This window comes from Leptidea sinapis, chromosome 29 (assembly GCF_905404315.1).
Source record: "Leptidea sinapis chromosome 29, ilLepSina1.1, whole genome shotgun sequence".
Classification (NCBI taxonomy): domain Eukaryota; kingdom Metazoa; phylum Arthropoda; class Insecta; order Lepidoptera; family Pieridae; genus Leptidea; species Leptidea sinapis.
Window position 1 is genome coordinate 4,710,835 of NC_066293.1, and position 21,146 is coordinate 4,731,980.

General features: G+C 42.0%; 1 protein-coding gene and 1 long non-coding RNA gene across 2 annotated transcripts; one reads left to right on the plus strand and one right to left on the minus strand.

Moving 5' to 3' along the window:
* Positions 1-10,212: 10,212 nt before the first annotated feature.
* Positions 10,213-12,855, plus strand: LOC126973546 (uncharacterized). The gene is made up of 2 exons (XM_050820886.1): positions 10,213-10,225; positions 11,510-12,855. Exons 1-2 carry the CDS (start codon positions 10,213-10,215, stop codon positions 12,226-12,228), a joined length of 732 nt encoding a protein of 243 aa, XP_050676843.1. The 3' UTR covers positions 12,229-12,855.
* Positions 12,856-15,611: 2,756 nt separating this feature from the next.
* LOC126973655 (uncharacterized) lies at positions 15,612-21,146 on the minus strand. The gene is made up of 2 exons (XR_007731398.1): positions 17,206-21,146; positions 15,612-16,506 (listed from the first exon to the last, which is right to left on the minus strand). It is a non-coding gene; the product is annotated as an uncharacterized LOC126973655 (long non-coding RNA).

Below are 21,146 nucleotides of genomic sequence, written 5' to 3' on the forward strand. Positions count from 1 at the left end.
TGAGCAAGGACCTGGAGAGGATGGCCAGTTTTGATATATTGAAACGGGCCAATAAGAGATCCCAAAAGATACTGAAGGTTGCCTTAAGGTCGGGTAACCTAAAGGGTGGCTATGTGCGCGACCTTGAGGTTGCCGCCAAGGATCTGGAGGATATGGTGGAGATCCTTACCCTCAGGACTCCAGCGGATGAGTCTAAGTAAATCCGAGAGGAAGCGCGGTAGTTGTCGAATAACAACAACCGCCTGAGAGCGCGGGTCACTGACCTCGAGAACGACCTGAAGGCTATGCGTAGGGAGTTCTCTGAGCACAAGACTGTGGAGGAAACAGTGGTGGCGGAGGCTTCATCTTCGGAGGGAGCCCTCATAAAGAAGGTGGTCGAGGATTTGAAGGGTGACCTGGCGAGAACCATCGGGGAGATGATGGACGCCTAGCTGGCCGGTATTGAAGACCGGTTGCTGCCGGCACCGGTGGTCCGGCCGCCCCTGGCAGCTGCCACCAGGCAGGTCGGAGCACTAGAGCGGACACTTCAGGGCTCATTCCAGTGGAAGCTCCCCAGGGCCCCCCTAAAGTCCCAGCGGCTTACCCTCAAGCCGATTCTTGGACCAAGGTGGCGGCTAGGGGAAGAAGAAGAGAACGCAGCCTGCTCCGCCAACGGCCAACACGACGTTGACCGCGCCGGCTAATCCGGGTCCGCAGGCGCTTGCTGGTATCCGCCGGATACGCGCGACTGAGCCCACTAAACCAGTAGAGACGGCGAAGCCGACTTAGGGTGATGGGCTGGCAGGACCACCCAAAGCAAAGGTAAGCCTCAAGCCGCCTTCACCTGCTGCGGTGGTCATCACCCTGTCGAAGGATGCGGTAGCGGGGGTCGCGACGTATTCTTGGGCACTCGCCGCTGCTAAGCAGCGGGTCAGCTTGGCGGACATAGGGATGAAGGAGGTCAAGGTTAAACTTTATTTAAAGATTGAATTTACTATTAGTTGATGGCATTTTAATGACAAAACTCATTTCAACTCTGTTCTACAGGTTGACATGCTGCATCCACCATCACAATCGTCAGTTCCGTCCCCATCAGCATCTGGCCCGTTAAAGAAACAGTTTAAGTCTCCCCTGAAGAAAAAAGACAAAAGAAAAATGGAAGATCAAAGAGCGGATGAGGCATATGCCATTTTGCAAAATTCTGTGAGCCAACAGAGGGATGCGAGCACTGTATTTGGGGAGTATGTCGCCACTAAACATCGAAAGTATAGCTGTTATACGAAAAATGTAATCGAACATTTAATTAACACAATACTGTATGATGCAGATATGGGTAAATATGACGACCCTAGCGCTACATCCCAACGAAGTATTTTCCAACCTCTGCGTCAAAACCTGCCTACAACCACTCAACAGCTTGAGCCGGATGATCATCAACCACTTGATATTTTGACTATCCACTCAGAGCCTTCACCCGCATCTGAAATGGATCGTAGAGTCAGCGATGTGGCATCCTATTATACTTCTTTTTCGGAAGAATCATATTCCTCATCCAATTATTAATTATTTATTAAAATTAAAATATCCTTTATTACATTTTTTAAATACACATAAAATATATGATCTTGATGAATAAAATATATGTTTTCCTTTTCCTTTTGCGATTATAAGCGATAACCAAATGAGCAGCTGCCGCGACTGTTTGTAGTGACATGATCTACTAAACTGAAGTTGCCTGCATAGAATTGCTTTAGACGCATGCTACACTCAAGTCCGACAACGCTCATGCGACAGGGGGCAACAAATTCCGCATGCGACATCATTCGAATTTTCTGCCACAAAGTCGAACGCCTACAATAGGCAACACTAGGGAACAATTATCAAGCGACTTGTCGTTCAGTGTTGCCTGAGTGGAATTGCGCCTTAAGAGAACTAGGCGAGAAATTCTAAATCCTCTACAAAAACGTCGAAAACTCTACGAGAACCTCCGACAACCTTCGGTTATTATAACAGACAATAAGAACGAACGAGAATCTATAAGAAACCACAACAACTTACAGATACCAACCAGGCTGCTGCAGAGCACGCACCTCCTGTCGGAATGGCCGTATCGGCGCAAATACTACATCACACCTATTATGAAAACGAGAATAATTCAGTTTAATAATTTTAGTTAGAATTAGTTCTATGACGTATAAGTGTCAGTGGTGTAACGCCTTGCAGTGGAAAGATGAGACACCTGGCATGTGCTGTAGCGCCGGTAAAGTACAACTTGAGCCGTTTAAACAACTGCCTGAACCACTTTAGTCTGGTTACTTATTTACACCCAAATCATGTACACTTCATGGATAATATCGCACCTTTGCGGGAAAAACGTGATATTTCGAGAAAATCGTTTTTTATTTTTTTGCAAATTTGAAATCGCCGTGTTGAGTTCTATAACCTCCAAAAACGCGGCATCTTTAGAGCGATAGACGGCCGAGTATAGAAAGAAAGAGACAACATATCACACTCTAGCGTTATCTCGTTCGGCAATCTAGTTGGCTGCGAAACGGTGACAGTCCAGTCGGCACCTGTTTTTCTTACTGTGTAGTGCTCTTTTTTTTTACGGAAAGAACGTGACATCACGATTATACCACATTTTATGTGGAAAGGTAAGTTGTTTTAATTTTAATATTATTTTTGTAAAAAGGTGACGTGTCATAGATAATAAATTATTTAAGTAAAAATTAGGCTATACTGGATGTGATCCTTTCATGATGTCACATTGTTCTTGAAATAAAAGTGTTTTTATATAGGGACTTCTGAATATGTCACCTTGTAGGTGATATATTTAATAACGTCGGTTAATGAAGAAAGTGGGTTATGTTTACGATGTTTCGTTATTTTAAGCCTTGTATCCACTTGAGCATGCTCAGGCGAGTGAGCGGCTCCTTTGGCCGAGCCGCTCAAGTGGAGACGCCTGAGCACGCTCGGCCCGAGCAAATCCGAGCGCGCTCAGGGCGAGCCGGCATCTGTCGGTTTTTGTCCGTGCTCAAAGGCGCTCAGTATTCGCTCGGCGCTCAGCGTAGACGGTTGTTTTTGTGTTTGAGGTGAGCGCGTCGAATTCCCCGAGTGATTCCGTTTACTTTTTCTGTTATTTGAAAAATGAGTGGCTTGTGGGATAACGAGACTTGTTTAACATTAATTGATGCGTATGAATCAAAGAGACACCCTCTTTGATTCATACGTAATTCAATATTTTTGTTTCAGGTCAAGATCAAGCGTATGTGTCAAAATGGTTTGCATTTGATCGTATGAAATTTTTAATGGATAAAAGTGAACCAAATGAAACTCGAGATCGTTCCAATGTAAGTTTATTTATTTTCATAAACTATACTGATATTATAAAGAGGTAATGTTTGCAAGTTTGGAACTCACAAACACAACAAAGTCGCAAACATTACCGGAGATTACTCTGGTCCTACTGGTCCAATATGGATAATTCTTTCACTAATGTAAAGGTACACTATTCCTGGTGGTTATATATTTTGTGAAAATCATCAAACCAACTCAGAAAATATTATGGCACTTGTGAGCTCAGCAAATTTTCAGAAAATTCTTATAAGTAAACTAATTTAATTAATATTGTATTGCCAAGGTAATTCTGCATTTGTCATTAAATGCCGTGTGCAATGCAAACGAATTTCTTTGATTTGGTTGGTAGATCTCCTGGGTACGTGTGGCAAAGAAGAGAAGGATTGTAATGGCTAATCGTTCCTAAATGTACCTGGAATTAACTCGCCATTTTCTTCCCTATCAAAAATCCCAATGGGACAGTAGTATTCTCTAGTATAGTTTCTTTGACGCATAGTTGTAAATTCGTTCGAGAGAACCTCGTATATAATTATTACCAGCAAATGGTTTCATTGTATATTCATTAAGAGCAAAAGCGTTGTCTCCTACAATACAATAAGGTACTTTTACATTATAAGGAATTTGCAATATCTTTGGTGGCGTCTAATATATTCAAAGTTTTATTTTCAAGTTCTCTATATTTATATTGGTATGTTTAAATACACCTCCATCAGAAATTCTACCGTTACATCCAACATCAACATATATAAATCATTATAGTTTCGATATTCAGCTCCACTATGGGGCGGTGCTATGATTTGAATATGCTTGCCATCCATTGCCCCAACACAATGAGGGTAGTTCCACTTTTTTTCGAAGTTTCGTGATATATCTAGCCATTCACTTTCTGTTCGAGGAACCTGAAGCAGAATAACAAACCATTAACAAATTATAATGCATCAATTCCTTATTAAATTATTTTTCAGGAAAACCGAACCCAAGACGTTTTGGATGTTGAAAATGCTGATAGTCAAGGCATTAATGACAATGAAGCAAGCAGTGAAATGCGCCCTCCAAAACAAAAAAGTGCTAAGAAAAAGAAAATAGAATATGACAATCCAATGGTAAAGAGTGCATATGAACTTTTGAAGAAAACAGCGGACAATGATGACCCGTACACAAGTTATGGATTGCATATTGCCAACGAACTAAAAAAATACGATAAAAATACCTTGGCCTGTGTCAAACATGCCATTAATAATATAATATTCCAGGCAGATATGGGAAATAATTCACCAAATGTCTATTGCCCACGTGAATATTACAATCAGCCACAACAATATGGGTATACTACAAGTACATCAACTGTTTCATCGCCACCTGCGCCACCGTCACCAACTTTGGAATCGACCATCACCAGCAGAAACAGCAAATGCTGATATCCAATTCACTGAATCGCTGTTAACCTCTCAGAATTTATTTAACATTTAAAAACTACATTATTATTCTATGATAATTTTTAAATTTAATAAAAAATATTTCAACCGCATTTTGCATTTATTTGATAAACTTACCTATCTAATTAGTTAACCTTAATGTAATCTTTGAGTGCCTGTATAATAGCTTCACACACTACCGGAACAAAACGGCTTCTACTTTGTTTAGATACTTTGAACATGTATTGCAAGCTAGTATAGGAATCTCCTGTAGCTAAAAATCTTAAAGTTATCAGTAACTTATCCTCCGGTGATATGGCCTCACGCATATGTGTATATTTTTTTTTAATTTGCGGTCCGATCAATGACAGTAAATATTAAAATCAATCCTTGACATTCTTGTAAAGTTGTTAAATGGTTCGTTATCTCCTTCGAAAGTCAATTCACGAATTATATTAGCCGAGTTGTTTCTGTTGAAGCTATTGCTTAAATGTAAACGCAACCTAAAAGTTTATTTTGTCTGTGCTCAGTGTGACATATGTAATGTCAAATAGACGTCAGCCCTTTAACTTCCTGTTCTCTGCTAATGGTCATTGGTAATGTACGTACTTGTCTTGTTTGTTATCGCTCATAGTATTAAAATCAAGTGTAATCTCATCGCAGTGTTTTTATTCCTATCATTTTTCCTAACATGGTAGCAGAGCGTGGTTGGGAGAATAGGAAAAAATATTTATTTCGGCGAGATTACGCGTACCAATTTTTCATCACGCACGCGTTACTTCGTTGCTTCGGTGAACAACATGGCGTCCCCGCTTGCACAAGGTATGGAGAAACTAAAAGGGGCAGAAAACTACTCCACTTGGAAGTTTACTATGCGCATGCTATTAATTCACGAGGAATTGTGGGACTTCGTTGAAACCAATAACGAAAGCGACAAAAATAAAGGTGAGAAAGCGTTGGCGAGGATCGCGCTCTCTGTGGCACCGACGGTAATACCGTACATCCGTTCTGCCAAAACCGCGTTTGAGGCGTGGAACATACTGAAAAAGGCTTATGAAGGACGTGGTCTGAGCAGAAGATTGGGCCTGCTGCGGAGTCTTTTCAGCACCAAGTTGAGTGAAAATCCCTCGATGGAGTCATACCTACACAAAATTAAGGAGATTTCTCACCAACTGGAGGAAATAGAATCACCTCTGGATGATGAATTTGTTGCAGTGATAATGTTGAGTGGACTCACAGAAGACTACGACCCGCTCATCATGGCAATTGAGAATTCTAGTTCCAAGTTGACGACCGATACCATCTCCTCTAAACTATTACAAGAGGTACAAAGGCGTGAAGACAAGAACGAAGGTGGTACAGCCTTAGTCACCACACACACACAGAAACAATTCAAATGTTTTAAGTGCAACGGCAAAGGACACCTTTCTCGGAACTGTCCGGAGAGAAAGATTGCAACTGCAAGCAACTACAGTAGCAGCCTGGGAACGAGGCATCCACCGAGGAGCTCGCAGAAGAAGGTTCCTGTTAAAAACAAGGCGCTTGTGACGGCTCTCTCTGTGAATGTGAATAGTAACAAGTGGTACATTGATTCCGGAGCCACTAATCATATGTGTAACAGTGCAAAAGTGATGGTAGGATGTGATCCGAAAAAAACAGTGGATGTGTGCATTGCAAACGGTGCAAAGCTATCCACTGCGGGGTTAGGTCAAGTAAAAGTGCAGCTGAAAGACTGTGTAAGGACAATAAGTGATACTTATTATGTTCCTAATTTAAGTACTAATTTGTTGTCAGTCAGTGCCATGACCAAAAAAGGTTATATTGTTACTTTTGATAGTACATCATGTACTATCTATGATAATAACGAGATTTTAGCTACAGGTACCCATGTCAATGGTGTCTATCAGCTAGATACTGTGTCTGATAGCGTTTGTACTGCAGAGGAACAGGAGTGCAGTATGATGGCATCAGCTGCGGCAGACTTGAAATCCCAGGAAGTGTGGCACAAGCGGCTCGGTCACCTTAATCTAAGAAGTATGCAACTTTTGCAAAAAGGTATGGCAATTGGCGTTCATTTTAATACTTCTGATTTTCAGCAATGTGTGTCTTGTGTTGAAGGAAAGCAAAGTAGACTCCCTTTTCCTAAGAAATCAAGTAGTAGAGCGACAGAAGTGCTGGGTTTAATACATACAGACTTATGTGGTCCCATACAGGTTCCCTCTATAAGTGGTGCTAGGTACATACTTAGTTTCATCGATGACTACACAAGAAAGCAGTTTGTCTATTTTTTGAAATCAAAAAATGAAACTTTTGCTAATTTCAAAAAATTCAAAGCCCTTGTGGAGAATGAAACTGGGAAGAAGTTAAAAGTTCTTAGAAGTGATAGAGGCGGAGAATATATGAGTTCTAAATTTAAGGAATACCTAAAGACCTGCGGGATCAAACACCAGAAGACCATCCCCGACTGCCCACAACAAAATGGCGTCGCGGAACGGGCCAATAGGACGGTGATGGAGAAGGTTAGATGCATGCTGCGTGACGCTGGACTGGAAAAGAAATTCTGGGCAGAGGCAGTGAACACAGCAGTCTACTTAAAGAACCGCAGTCCTACCAAGGCCGTTCCTGGTGAAACCCCCGAGGAGAAGTGGACAAACAAGAAGGTAAATCTAAACCATTTAAGAATTTTTGGTTGTGTAGCTTATTCTATGGTAAAGAATAGGAGGAAACTTGATCCTAAAAGCAAACCATATATTTTTGTGGGATACAATGAAGAGTCGAAAGGCTACCGACTAATAGATACTGAGAACCACAGAAACTGTGTCAATTCTCGCAATGTTGTGTTCATAGAAAATAAATTTTGGAACAAAGACATGTCACATGATGATAGTTTCAAGCAACATCCTATTGTTGACATCAACAGTCTGATTTCTAATGAAATTCAGCAATCAGAATCATCCACTGTGAGTTCTGATCAATCTGATGACATGAGATTATCACAGAGAGAGGAACAGAGGATCAGCATGATCACACTGTATGATTCTGAGAGCGATAACACAAGTTCTGAAACGGAGAACTGTTTGGATTATACTTACGTTCCAGGAGATGACACGCTGGCTCAAGCAGAGCAGGAAGACACCTCCTACGAAGAAGCTGATGGGTCCTGCCTAATTGCTAATTTTGTGGCACTGGCTGATGGTTACCCTGATGATCCGCAGACTGCAACCGAAGCACTGAAGGGACCGGATTCAGACAGTTGGCGGAGGGCAATGACAGATGAGTATAATTCATTCATTAAGAACAAATGTTGGACTTTGACAAAACGTAAACCTGGCCATAAGCCCGTTCAATGTAAATGGATTTTTAAAAGGAAATATGGTGCTAATGGTGAGCTCATAAAATTTAAAGCTCGTTTGGTTGCCAAAGGTTATACCCAGAAATATGGTATAGATTACCAGGATACTTTTTCACCTGTAGTAAGGTACTCCACAATAAGAATGCTTCTTGCTCTAGCAGCAGAATACAACTTGGATTTGGAACATCTTGATGTGAAAACTGCTTTTCTCAATGGAGATCTTGAGGAAACAGTATACATGGAGCAACCAGAGTGTTTCAAGGTTAAAGGGAGCGAAGATATGGTATATAAGCTCGACAAGGCTGTGTACGGCCTTAAACAAGCTTCCAAGTCTTGGTACGATAAAATTACTAAGGTGCTCTGTGACAAATTAAAGTTCTGCCGCTTGACTTCTGAGCCATGCGTATTCTTTAAGTGTGAAAATGGATCAATGATGATCATAGCGTTGTATGTGGACGACTTGATTGTATTTTCATCACCAGATTTTCAAGGAAAGGATAAAATAAAGAAGGAACTACAGGAGGAATTCGAAATCACTGATCTAGGGCCAGCTCAGCATGTACTTGGCATGAAGCTGATGAGGGAAGATAACAAAATTTACCTAAATCAGTCGAACTACATCCAGAAGGTACTGAAAAAGTTTCGCATGGAGGACTGCAAACCAGCTGCAACACCCATGGAGACAGGTCTTAAACTTACCAAAGAACCCAAGCAGTACGAGACCTACGACTACAGAGGTTTGATTGGTTCTTTGATGTATGTGGCAGTTTGCACCAGACCTGACATCAGTCATGCAGTTAGCTACCTCAGTCAATTCAATGATTGTTTCGGCGAAACTCACTGGAAAGCTGCCAAAAGAATACTACGTTATTTGAAAGGTACAATTAATTTTAACCTTGTATTTTCCAAATCAGGTTTGAACATTTCAGCCTACGCAGATGCTGACTGGGCGTCAGACAACATCGACCGTAAATCGTTTACTGGCTTCATTTTTACCGTGGGCAAGTCCGTTGTTGCTTGGGAGAGCCGCAAGCAGCGCACTGTTGCTCTGTCAAGCACTGAAGCAGAGTACATGGCGTTGTCAGACACATGTAAGGAAGCTTTATTTATTAGAAAATTTTTATTTGAAGTTTTTGGTACCATGGCTAAAATCACGATTTATAATGACAATCAATCTGCTATTAAGTTATGTAAAAGTTTTGTATTTCATTCCAGAACAAAGCACATTGATATACGTCATCATTTTATTAAAGAAATTGTTAATAAAGGTGTTGTTGAAATAAAATACTTGTCAACTGCAAATATGTTAGCAGACATATTAACTAAAGCACTTTGTAAAGAAAAGCATAATTATTTCACAAGTCAGTTGCTAACAAGTTCATAGGTTAACTTATAATGTTTGTGTTTTAACTGAACTAAGTTAGAATGTAACTTTGTTAAGTTGTAGTTTATGTTTAGCTTGCGTTTAAGGGCCAGTGTTGAAGCTATTGCTTAAATGTAAACGCAACCTAAAAGTTTATTTTGTCTGTGCTCAGTGTGACATATGTAATGTCAAATAGACGTCAGCCCTTTAACTTCCTGTTCTCTGCTAATGGTCATTGGTAATGTACGTACTTGTCTTGTTTGTTATCGCTCATAGTATTAAAATCAAGTGTAATCTCATCGCAGTGTTTTTATTCCTATCATTTTTCCTAACAGTTTCTTCGATGACGATACATTTCTCTCATCCACCACCTTGGTGGTTTTCTCTTCTTCTTTATGGCACAGTGAATAATTACAAAGACAGCAGCAGCTACAAGGACACGTGAAGACATGACGGAGCCGAGCATATACTGAGCAGCCTGAGCACAGCTTTTTCTTCTTGCTATTGGCGAGTGTCTCCTGTCTAAATCTAAAAAAAATATTCAGCAAGTACAGAATGCATGTGCACGCTTTAGCTTTTATATCCCTCGTAGAGTCCACATTACCCCTTACCTTAATCGCAGTAACCTAATGAACATGAATTCGTGCCGGTACCTTCATTTTGCCACTTTGCTTTTTAAAATTATCCGTACTCGTACACCACCTTATTTGTTCCACAAATTGGAGTTCTCACGACGCCAGGTGCGTATGGCTGCTACACGTTTGGTTTGCCCAAAACATCGTACAACTGCATTTCGTGGCAGCTTTCGTTATGCTTCCACGAAGTGTTGGAATAATATTCCGCCTCCCATAATGGGCCTGCGTTAGTTTAGGGCTATTTAAATTAAAATACAAAGAATATCTTATTAATGTCCAAAAATCAATTTCAAATATTTAAAAATATTAGTTTGTTTTGTGTGGCAATGGAAAGTTTTAATCAAGTTTAATTGTTTTTATTTGTTGTTAGTTTTAATTTTAGATCCGAGTTTCACTATTTTTTGTGCTTTGTGCTCATAGAGAATTAATAGTTTGTATACCTTCGTGTGACAAGACTGTGCGTTATTAGCGCTCTCTGGGTTTCCACGGAAGACCAGCGTTGTGCATTCTTTCGAAACCACAACTATGCTGAGTTGGGGGCCCATTGGCGTCATTAGATCATAATTAGATTAGTATAACTTTAATAAATGTATCAGAATGTATAATGACGTCAATAAACATTTTTTCTTCTTCTTATTCATCTAGCAGCTCCTCCAGTACTAGTTCATCGAGTAATTCAGAAGGTGCTGTATAGGAACCGGAAATTATTTTTAACATCATTTGGTCGTATTTTTTTCATACAGGTGAAAGATCCTAATTAAGAAAAAATTAAACAGAAACATTACCTAAGGTGTTCGCCAACGGAATTCGCTGATGTGATGACTGAACCCTCAGTTGAAATGTTAGGGCACAATATTACAACTTCTGAGCCTGAGGAAATGCCTCGTCTCCTATAAAAACATGTGGTAAGCTTTCAGTGGTACTAGGTAGAGGTTTATTTGGGGGCAGCTTTAACTTATTGGTGTTGAGTTTTTTCCAAAATTTTGAATTCTGTAAAATTCCGCCGTCGCTATTTTTACCATATGATCCGACATCAACAATTAAAAAACTGTATTTCGCGTCGACCACAGCTAGTAACACTGTACTGAAAAAGTTTTTATAATTATAGTATAAGCTTCCACTATTATCTGGTGCCTGTATATTGACATGCTTTCCGTCTATAGCGCCCAAACAGTTAGGAAAATTCCAAATATTAAAGAAATCACGTGAAACCTTTTCCCACATTTCTTCATCTGGCATCTGCATAACTATGGGCATCAAAACATCACAAATTACTCTGATTGTCTCATGAATAATTGAATGAACTGTAGAAATTCCCATTCGAAAATTAAATGACAAGTTTTTGAAACTGCAACCAGTGATGAGGAATCTGTAAAAATAAAACAAACACACAAAATAGAAATATAAGACTGCCGTACCAAAACGAACTATAAAATAAAAAAGAGTTATGTTATTAATTTTTCATTTCTGTTCTTTCCAGTGACGCAGTGCCAGGATCGTTGGAAGAAACTGCGAGATAACTTCAGAAAAGCCTATTATAACCGAAAAGGCAAGAGTGGCGATGGTGCAACTACGTCCAAATTGATAAAATTTGAAAAAGAACTTTCTTTTATAATACCATTTTTTCGCAATCGAAACCAAATATCTAATGTAACATTATCATCGGATGATTCAGAGCCTGGCACACCAATACCACCACCATCGACATCATCTAAACGTTCTGACCATTCTGAAGTTGAATCGCTTGCAAGTACTTCTGGCTCGAAAAAGAGACCACGCTTAAGCAAAGATGTTGCTACGGTTTTCGAAGAGTATCTTGAAGAAAAAAGAAATACTACACCCCGTGACAAGGCATTACGTAATTTTTTTTTGTCTATGTCAGATACAGTGGAAACATTCCCAAAAGAAGTCCAAGCACGAATTAAAAGGCGCGTGTTTAACATTGTTAATGAAGCTGAATTAAGTCTGTATGAAAATAGTACAGATTTGAATTATTCTTTGTCTATAAATTCACCGCCATCGACTAATCAATCTACTTACCTAGTGTCAAACGAAACCTATATTCCTCAAAACTATCCAGATCAGACTACTTACGGGTACAATACCAGCACACAAAATACAAAATAATAAACAATCAAAAACAATAATAATTATAATAATAATAATTAAACACACACAAATCTGTACTATTTAATTACATTTCATTAACGTAAATAATGCTTAATAAATGGAGGGCTGTGATTTTGTGATCTATTTAGATGTTTGTGTTATTTAACATGATTAGTATAAGTAATTTACATTTCATTAACGTAAACAATGCTTAATAAATGGAGGGCTGTGATTTTGTGATCTAAATAACATGATTAGTATAAATAATTGTTTTTTATTTACCTTAAAGTTACCGTTAACCTTTCTTCGGCTGTAATGGTGCAACGATAATTTGTAGTCTTTTTTGTTATATGTACTCTTAACAAATCTGTCAATTTCAAAAATTGCCAATATTCCATACGATAATACTCATAAAATTTTAGGCTATCTCTCTTCAATTCCTCGAAAATGGTGTGAAACTCCCCATGGATTAGTCTGTTTTTCCAAATATGTTTTACCCATATTTGTTTCCGCTTGCGCTTACGTTTCCTATGTTCTATTTCAAGTAATCTTGCTAACAAATATATTTCTTCGTCGGAGCTATCTAAATCCATGTTTCGAAAAGCACACGTTAACACACCGAAAACAAAACTTAGACTGCGCGGAATACTGACACTGCCTTTGTAGTGTATCCACCCGACTCCGAGCGCATCCGACCGGCTCCGAGCACATCCAACCGCACCCGCTTTCAGATCTCTTCCAGCCGGTCGATGTGAAATAGTTGGCGGCTCCGCTCCGGCCAATTCCAAGCGTATACGACCCGGTCTGTGTGAAAAGAAAAAAGCAGGCCGATGCTCTCCGAGCCGGTCTGTGTGAACGGACCCTTAATGTGGGTCTCTGGGCGGTGGAACCGGGGGGTACCACTGCCTAGTTGGAGGAGACCCCCGGGACCGCTTGCGTATCCCGTGTTCCGGCACGCCAAATGGAATGACGAGTGGCGTCACAGTTGGGCGCCCACAAGATGGGTCCGAATCGGACAACCGTCGGGGGAGCAGCGGAAGTGTGCGAAAGCTCCGCCGGAAGACGGTGAGGAGGAACACCGCTGTTTTTTGGCGGTAAGAGTCCGGCATAACCCGACAGTGCCCCCCCCCCCGTGCCTGTCGGGTATCCATGAGGATTTTCCAACGTTAAAAAAAAAAGTTACGTTAGGTTAGGTTGAAGTCGTTGTGCGGTCGTAGTGGCAACATCGTCTTCACTTCGCTCCGCGTTCACGACGGCTTTTGGTGTGTTTATAACTTGTGTGTATATACATGTTATTTATCAAAAGACGCACCTTTTTGCGGGGGAAAAGTGCGGGGCGCATTTCCATGGGCAGCACAATAGTCAAGTGCCCCACCACAGCATCGAAGGCGATCATGCAGAATCGCCTTTGCATCGGATGGAGCACCGTACGGGTCACCCTCCTTCAGGCTAGGCCTTTACGGTGCTTCCGGTGCTACGGCATCGGACATGGCAGTGCGACGTGCACCGCAAAGGACCTATGTTGTCGCTGTGGTAAGGCGGGGCACGTTGCACCAAGGAGCCAAGGTGCGACGTCTGCGCAGATGCCGGAGCACCCGCAGGACATCGTATGGGGGCGGAGGTGCAACCCTCCGCTCATAAAGAAAAAAATATCGGGGACGGGGGTGCCGGCCCCCGACATGTCCACGGAACCGAGCGCACCCACCACCTTGGAGGGTTCGGTTGCTCCTCAGGGGGAGCTTGAACAAATATCGTCGTAATGGAGGGTACGACACTGTTCGAGCTCCTTCAGGGGAACCTTAATCACTCGGCTGGGGCGCAGGACTTATTCTTGCAGTCCATGGCGGAGTGGGGTGTGGATGTGACGGTAGCGGCGGGGCCATATAGTCCTCCCGAGAGAAGTAATTGGGCTGCGGACTCTCGTGGCTTGGTCGCAGTTGTTGCGCGGTCAGGGGGTCCACTCCTAATAGCTCGGGAAAGGGGGGATGGCTTTGTCGTAGCAAACTGGGGCCCTCTAATAGTGGTGGTCGGCCCGGGTCACACTACTCGAGGCTAGACCCATGCGGTGTTACCGATGTCTCGACTCGGGGCACGTGAGGAGTCGGTGCACCTGCGAGGTGGACCGCAGCGATGCCTGCTATCGCTGCGGTCAATCAGGCCACAAGGCAGCTGGCTGTGCCGCTACCCCACACTGCTCGCTGTGCGAGGCAAAACAGAAGCCGGCGGACCACAGAGCGGGAGGCGGAGCATGTACCGCTTCCGCCACTGCCAAGTCTGCAAAAAACAAAAAAAAAAGAAGAAAAAGCCTGCCGAGAAACGCTCAATAACCCACCCCCGGCTGTCCGCCGCTGAAGTGGAACGTGCCGCGAGGGTTGCAGACATGGTCAGTCAATTAAGCGATGGCCATCTCTCTCCTGCAGACAAACCTCAATCACTCGGCCAGGGCTCAAGACCTCTTGCACCAGAGCCTGGCCGAGTGGTTGGTCCAGGTGGCGGTAGTGGCCGAACCTTACCTCGTCCCCGCCAGGGACAACTGGGTTGGTGACCGAGGGGATACGGTAGCGATCGTCGCGCAGTCAGCCGCCGGCTTCGCCCTTCGACAAAACAGTCAAGGGCCACGGATGCGTTGCGGCCACCCTTATGGGTGTGACGATCGTCGGCGTGTACTTCTCGCCTAACCGGAGTCTGGCCGCATTCGAGCAATTCCTGCTTGAGGTCGGTTCTCTGGTCTGCCAGAGTCACCCAATCCCGGTGCTGGTCGCCGGGGACTTCAACGCTAATGAGGGGTTTACACGGGTGACTAAAGCCGCACGATATTTGCCGCGCGGCGTAACTCGACCATCTAAATGGCAATTCGGCTAAGTTGCAAGTGACTAAAGCCGCAAGCCCCAAAGTTGGGTAGCATCCGACTTTGGCCGAGCGGCAACCGGCCGCATGCGACTGCTGACTAAAATCGACCGTGTAAACGATCTGTTGCAGGCGATCGCCCGCCGCGTGAAAGTGTTTCGCGCACGCACGTGTATTTATTTACTACAGCGTTTCTGTGCACATGTATCGTAAGAACCATGGATAAAAATAATACCATACAGTTTTTGGAATGCTATGAAATGCATCCATGCTTATGGAACCCAAGAGAACGAGATTACAGGAACATATTGTACGTTTAGCGGCTCTTAAATCTATTATTCAAGAAATGCGTTTGTCCATAACAGTTGAAGAGCTTAAATTGAAGATAAAAAGTATACGAACCACGTATAATAGAGAGGCCAGTAAGGTAGCAAAGTCAAAGAAGAGTGGCGCGGGAAAGGATGATATATACAGACCTCAATTAATTTGGTTTTCTGTAGCTGACCGCTTTTTAAAGCCAGTGATAGAAGGAAGAAACAGTAAAGATAACATGGTAAGTCTTATAATTATTTATTAAATAGTTATTCTTGTTCGCATATTATAAATTATAATAGGTAAATCGTGAACAGAGCCATTTTTATAATATTACTTAAATAAACATACAATATTTACGCAATCATTCTATCTTGCCATGAAACTTTTCCTGGTCCGACAAAATAGTCAGCATATCTATCGCGCAGATCTTTTGCATTTCGTGAATAGTTGTTAGAAGATAGCGGTGTCATTAATTCGTCTACTCCTGCCGTAGGAATGCTTCTCCAACTTCCGTTTCTGATTGTCCCTGAACTTAAGTCTTCTCCGTCTACTAATTCGGGAGTATTCATGTATATGAGATTAGTCCGAAGCCAGTTATGCAGCGCACAGGTCGCTTTAATAATAGAATCAGTTTTATCCAATGAAACAGATATTTTCTGTATACTCTGAATCGTGAAGCCATTATGCCAAAGGCATTCTCTACGATTCGGGTGCTCTTGATAGTCTGTAATTAAAGATTTTTTGTTTGTGTTCCAAACCTTCATGTCTTGAATACGGTTTCATTAAATAGGTTGCCAAAGGGAAAGCATCATCACCAACGAAAACTGCTTTATTAGGTAGTTTTAAATTATTTCTTTCAAGAGCACTATAGAACTTTGTTTTTTTCCAAATTTGCGAATCATTCATGCGTCCATTAGTTCCGAAATCTATATATATGAAACGGTAATGTGCATCCACTATAGCAAACAACACCACACTATAAGTGCCTTTGTAATTATAATAGTCTGATGCTCCGTGTGGTGGATTTTCGATTAATACGTGTTTCCCGTCAATAGCCCCACAACGAAAAGGATATTTCCAGCGATCTAAAAAATCCTTTTGTATTTTCTTCCATTGATCTGTGGTGGATGGCACCTAAAAGAATTAAATTTATATTAGTGGTTACAGGGAAAAGATTCAGCGGTGAACACAAACAGCGACGCGTCTTCATATTTTGATGAATTGGAACAAGAAGATAATATTGCGCCCTTACAAAAGAAAAAAAATTGTCTCCAAAGAAAAAGGCGAAACGTGCTCTAATGGACGCACCTAAAATGGACCCACCTGTTTTACAAGCAGTCAATAGATTAGAAACTTTGGCTCAAACTATCCGTCAAGATGAATTTGATACATTCGGAGTACATGTGGCAAGCCAATTACGTAGTTTGCCATTAAGAAATTCTATTGTTTGTCAAAATTTCATCAATAATTATTTGTCAAAAGAAAGACTGAAAACCTTAAATACACAACATTTTCCAATTGCTAGACCTACGAGTTCACTCTCAGAGTATACACGCTATACTTCGACTCCAGAAGCCGAAGCTACTACTGCCCGAAACCAAGCTTTTCAAAACCAGCGTGAAACTTCGACTCCCGAAGCTTCCACTTCTAGAAGGCACCTCGATTATGAAGAAGACTATTTTGCCAGCTGTTTACGTACACAAGAAAATACTGGGCAACAATACGGAGTGAACAACGATATTCTATCTCAAGCTAAGTTAGGTCATGCTTAGATGAAATCACAATGAAAAATTTATAAATAAATCGTTTATAATTAATTATAGTTTCACTTACCATAATGAACTCCCGTAAAACATTGTATATAGCATCCAAAACATCCTTCAAAAACAAGGAAATTGTGCATTCTGGAACTCTAAATGACTCTGCAAGACTTGAATAGTTATCACCGGTAGCCAAGAACTTCAGGGTTATTTTTAATTTCATTTTCGGAGAAAGTGCTACTCGCATATTGGTATCGCATTTTTGTATAAGCGGAGTAACCTTATGTAGTAAAGTATTAAACTGATCAGTAGTCATTATTAATCGTTTTTTAAAATAATCAGGATCTTCTAAACTCCACTGAACCAATAAAGTATCCGAAGCACCCAAGTCCTTACGTCGAGAAATCCATCACGTACCCAAACAAAACGTTTTCTTCTTTCCTTTTGGTTTTTCTTCACTCTTTGTTCTTTAAGCAATTGTTGAATAATTGAATAATTAATTATTTCAATTCCGGCACAAACGGCTATTCTGCTCAACATTTTCGATGGAAATGACAGAGCCGCATGCGATTTTAGTAACCAGTGTAAATGGGCTAGCGATGCGGCTTGGTGAGGCAATTAGTGAAGCGACTCGCTGCACGGCGAAAATCGACCCGTGTGAACCCCCCATAAGTCAACGGCCTGGGGTTCCCCGATTACCGATGCGCGGGGTGAGGTATTGGAGGAGTGGGCTGCCACGTCGGGTTTAGTTCTTCTGAACCGGGGGTCGGTAGACATGTGTGTGCGGCACAATGGGGGATCCATCGTGGACCTCACGTTGGCAACACCGTGTCTTGCGCGCCGTGTCCGAAACTGGAGGGTGCTCGGGGAGGCGGAGACGCTGTCGGACCATCGGTACATCCGGTTCGAGGTCACCGCTAATCCTGGAGCTTCACATTACCGACCCCCACACGGGGACGGACCGCGTTGGGCTCTCAAGACCATGGACGGTGACGTCATCGTCGAGGCGTCCATCGTCCAGGCTTGGCAGCTGGCGCCAGAGGGGCCGGCGGCTGATGTGGACCGGCGAGCGGAGCCGTTGAGCGAGTCGATGATGCAGGTGTGCGACGCCGGCATGTCCCGCGCCAATCTGCTCCCGTCCCGCAGATGGGTGTACTGGTGGTCGGCGAACCTACGCCGTCTCCATGAAACGTGCGTTTCAGCCAGACGCCAGTACACTCACTACAGAAGGCGGCGAAGACGGGTGGATGCCGAGGAAAGCCGCCTATACGCCGCGTACAGGGGGAGATGCACTACATTGCAGATCGCCATAGCTGAGGCAAAGTTCGAGTCGTGGGGAGAGTGGTTGGAAACTCTGAATAGAGATCCCTGGGGGCGTCCTACAAGACGGTGCGTGATCAGCTTTGCCCTGGGCCCCTCCTCTGACCCAAAGTCTCCAACCTGAGTTTGTTGCAAACTTCATCGCCACTCTCTTTCCAGAGAGGGCTGACTCGTCGCCTCCGCCTATGGCGGCTGCAGCGTCGGAGTGCCCGGACGCCTCGATACTCGAGGTGTCCCAAGAGGAGCTGGAAGCCGCGGTCCAGCGGCTCTGCGCTAAGAGCACCGCACCGGGCCCCGACGGGGTACCCGGTAGGGTGTGGGTGCTCGCCTTGGAGGCCCTCAGGCCGAGAGTGCTCGAACTCTTCGACTCGTGTATGCGGCTTGGTCGCTTTCCGAAGAAGTGGAAGATCGGCAGGCTCGTGTTGCTGCGCAAGGAGGGTCACCCGGTGAACTCGCCGTCGGCGTACCGGCCCATAGTGTTGCTCGACGAGGTGAGCAAGCTCTTCGAGCGGATTATTTCCGCGCGTCGACCACCTCGAACAGGTCGGGCCGGGGCTGAGTATTCGGCAGTTCGGTTTCCGCCGAGGCTGGTCAACGGTCGACGCTAACGCGCGTGTAAGAGGCGGTTATTTAGAATAACTTAAAATAAAAGTTAAGAATATTTATTTTAAAGTCTGTTAAAACTTAGGATTTTATACTGTTTATGGCTAGTTTATTACTTCTGGTAGAAATATGTTGATTTTAGAAGAGAGTAAGTTATTTATTTAAGAAGTAATTTTTTAATGACTTCACTTAAATGCATATGGAGTATTGAGATTGTCACAAATTTTAATTACATTATAACACTATTATCGTGCTTTTACTCATTATGATTACGTAATAACACAGTTTTAAAGAAAAATTATAACATAATAAAATATTATGGCTGGTTTACATTATTCCAGTCCAGCGATCCAGTCCAGTGCTGGATTGCTTACTGGAAAAATGTAAACCGGCACTGGAATGAACTGAATCCAGTAAGCATTCCAGTCCAGTAACTGGATTCGCGGTCTACTTTTGAATCCAGTGCGATCAATCCAGTGCAACTGGAATAATGTAGACGGCCAATCCAGTGCCATTCCAGTGCTGACGAAGTACACACGTGTTGGTTGTTTTAAGGGACTTTTTTTGCGAAGAAAATAGATTTAACAATGGTGAAGAAGTTATCTGAAGACGAAACTGTAAAGTTTGTCACTATATACAGAGAAAATCCGTGTTTATGGGATATAACATCAGAACATTATAAAAACAAAGCTATGCGCCAAATTGCTTTGCAAAATCTGTGCATTGGTATGGAAATTGAAGGATTCACATTGGAAGATGTGAAAAACCAAATAAAAAGTATTCGTTCGACATACTACCTTGAACTAGACAAGATTAAGAAGTCATCCACATCTGGTGCTAGTGGCAATGTTTACCAACCCAAAGTGAAATGGTTCGCCGAATTCAATTCATTTATTAAAAATGTGATGGTGAAGCGTAATACACACGTATGTATTTAAAGATTTTTATTTATTTTTATTTTAGTAGCATATTATTTATTAAAACACACTTATTTATCAATGTATCATATGATTTTGCCATGGTACTTTTCCTTCGTTCCAAAATAATTTGTAAATTGAGTTCTTTTTTCCCTGGCATTACATCAAGTTAACCAAGCTTCAGCGTCTGGCAGCCCAAAACGTTTGGTTCAATCAACAGTGTAAACATCTAAAAGTCATCCCTAATTACATCAACATCCGATCTAAAACACATTCACGCGCAAGTACTATAGCCGTAAATAAATGTAAACAAATATGGTTAAACGAAGAGTGCCGATATTGGTTTTCAGTTAGAGACAATCTCAAGCTTCACTTGAGAGTGTTATATTCCGAATTGACATTCAAATTACATAACATCGAGTTTGACATTTTAGACAATAAAGCGCGGGTATTAGCCAATAGACTCGTACAAGAAAAATATCAAATACAGTCTAGAAAATTGGCACAGCTATTACGGGATAGTCAAAACAATAACTGCTATCACGATGATGCACAAAACACAACTTTCTCCCCCTGAAATTACTACAAAAAGGCCTTAAATACAATATCAGACCGGGTCTTAACCAAAAAACCCTTGATACATTGGCAGTAGATTCAGAAGTGGCGTGTGTTAGAAGTCAACAAGATATGGCCGTTAGATATCAAATTTCGACCCTTTTGAAAAAACCATCGTGTACCACTTAAAACCAAAACACTTCAGATAAACATGTTTTTACTTCTTTACAAAATAGATTAAATCAAGAAAATTTAGTCATTTCAAAAGCCGATAAAGGTAATTGCATTGTTATTCTAAATTAATTTTTAGCAAACCGACGATTTTGAACGTCTGAACTCGGACCCCACTAAAAACTTTACTTCAGAATTAAAAGAGTCCGTTAAAAATTCGTCATTTATTTCTCCAAGTAAATTAAAATACGTAGTTCCCATGAACCCGCGACCTCCCATCTTATACGGTTTACCTAAAATTCACGAAGAAAATAATCCTGTCCGTCCAGTAGTTTCTTATATCAGTACCCCGACGTACGACCTTGCCAAAAAACTTAATGTAATAATAAAAAACAAATCCGTTATTCAATCCTCAGTATAGTTTGAAAAATAGTCTAGATTTGATAAA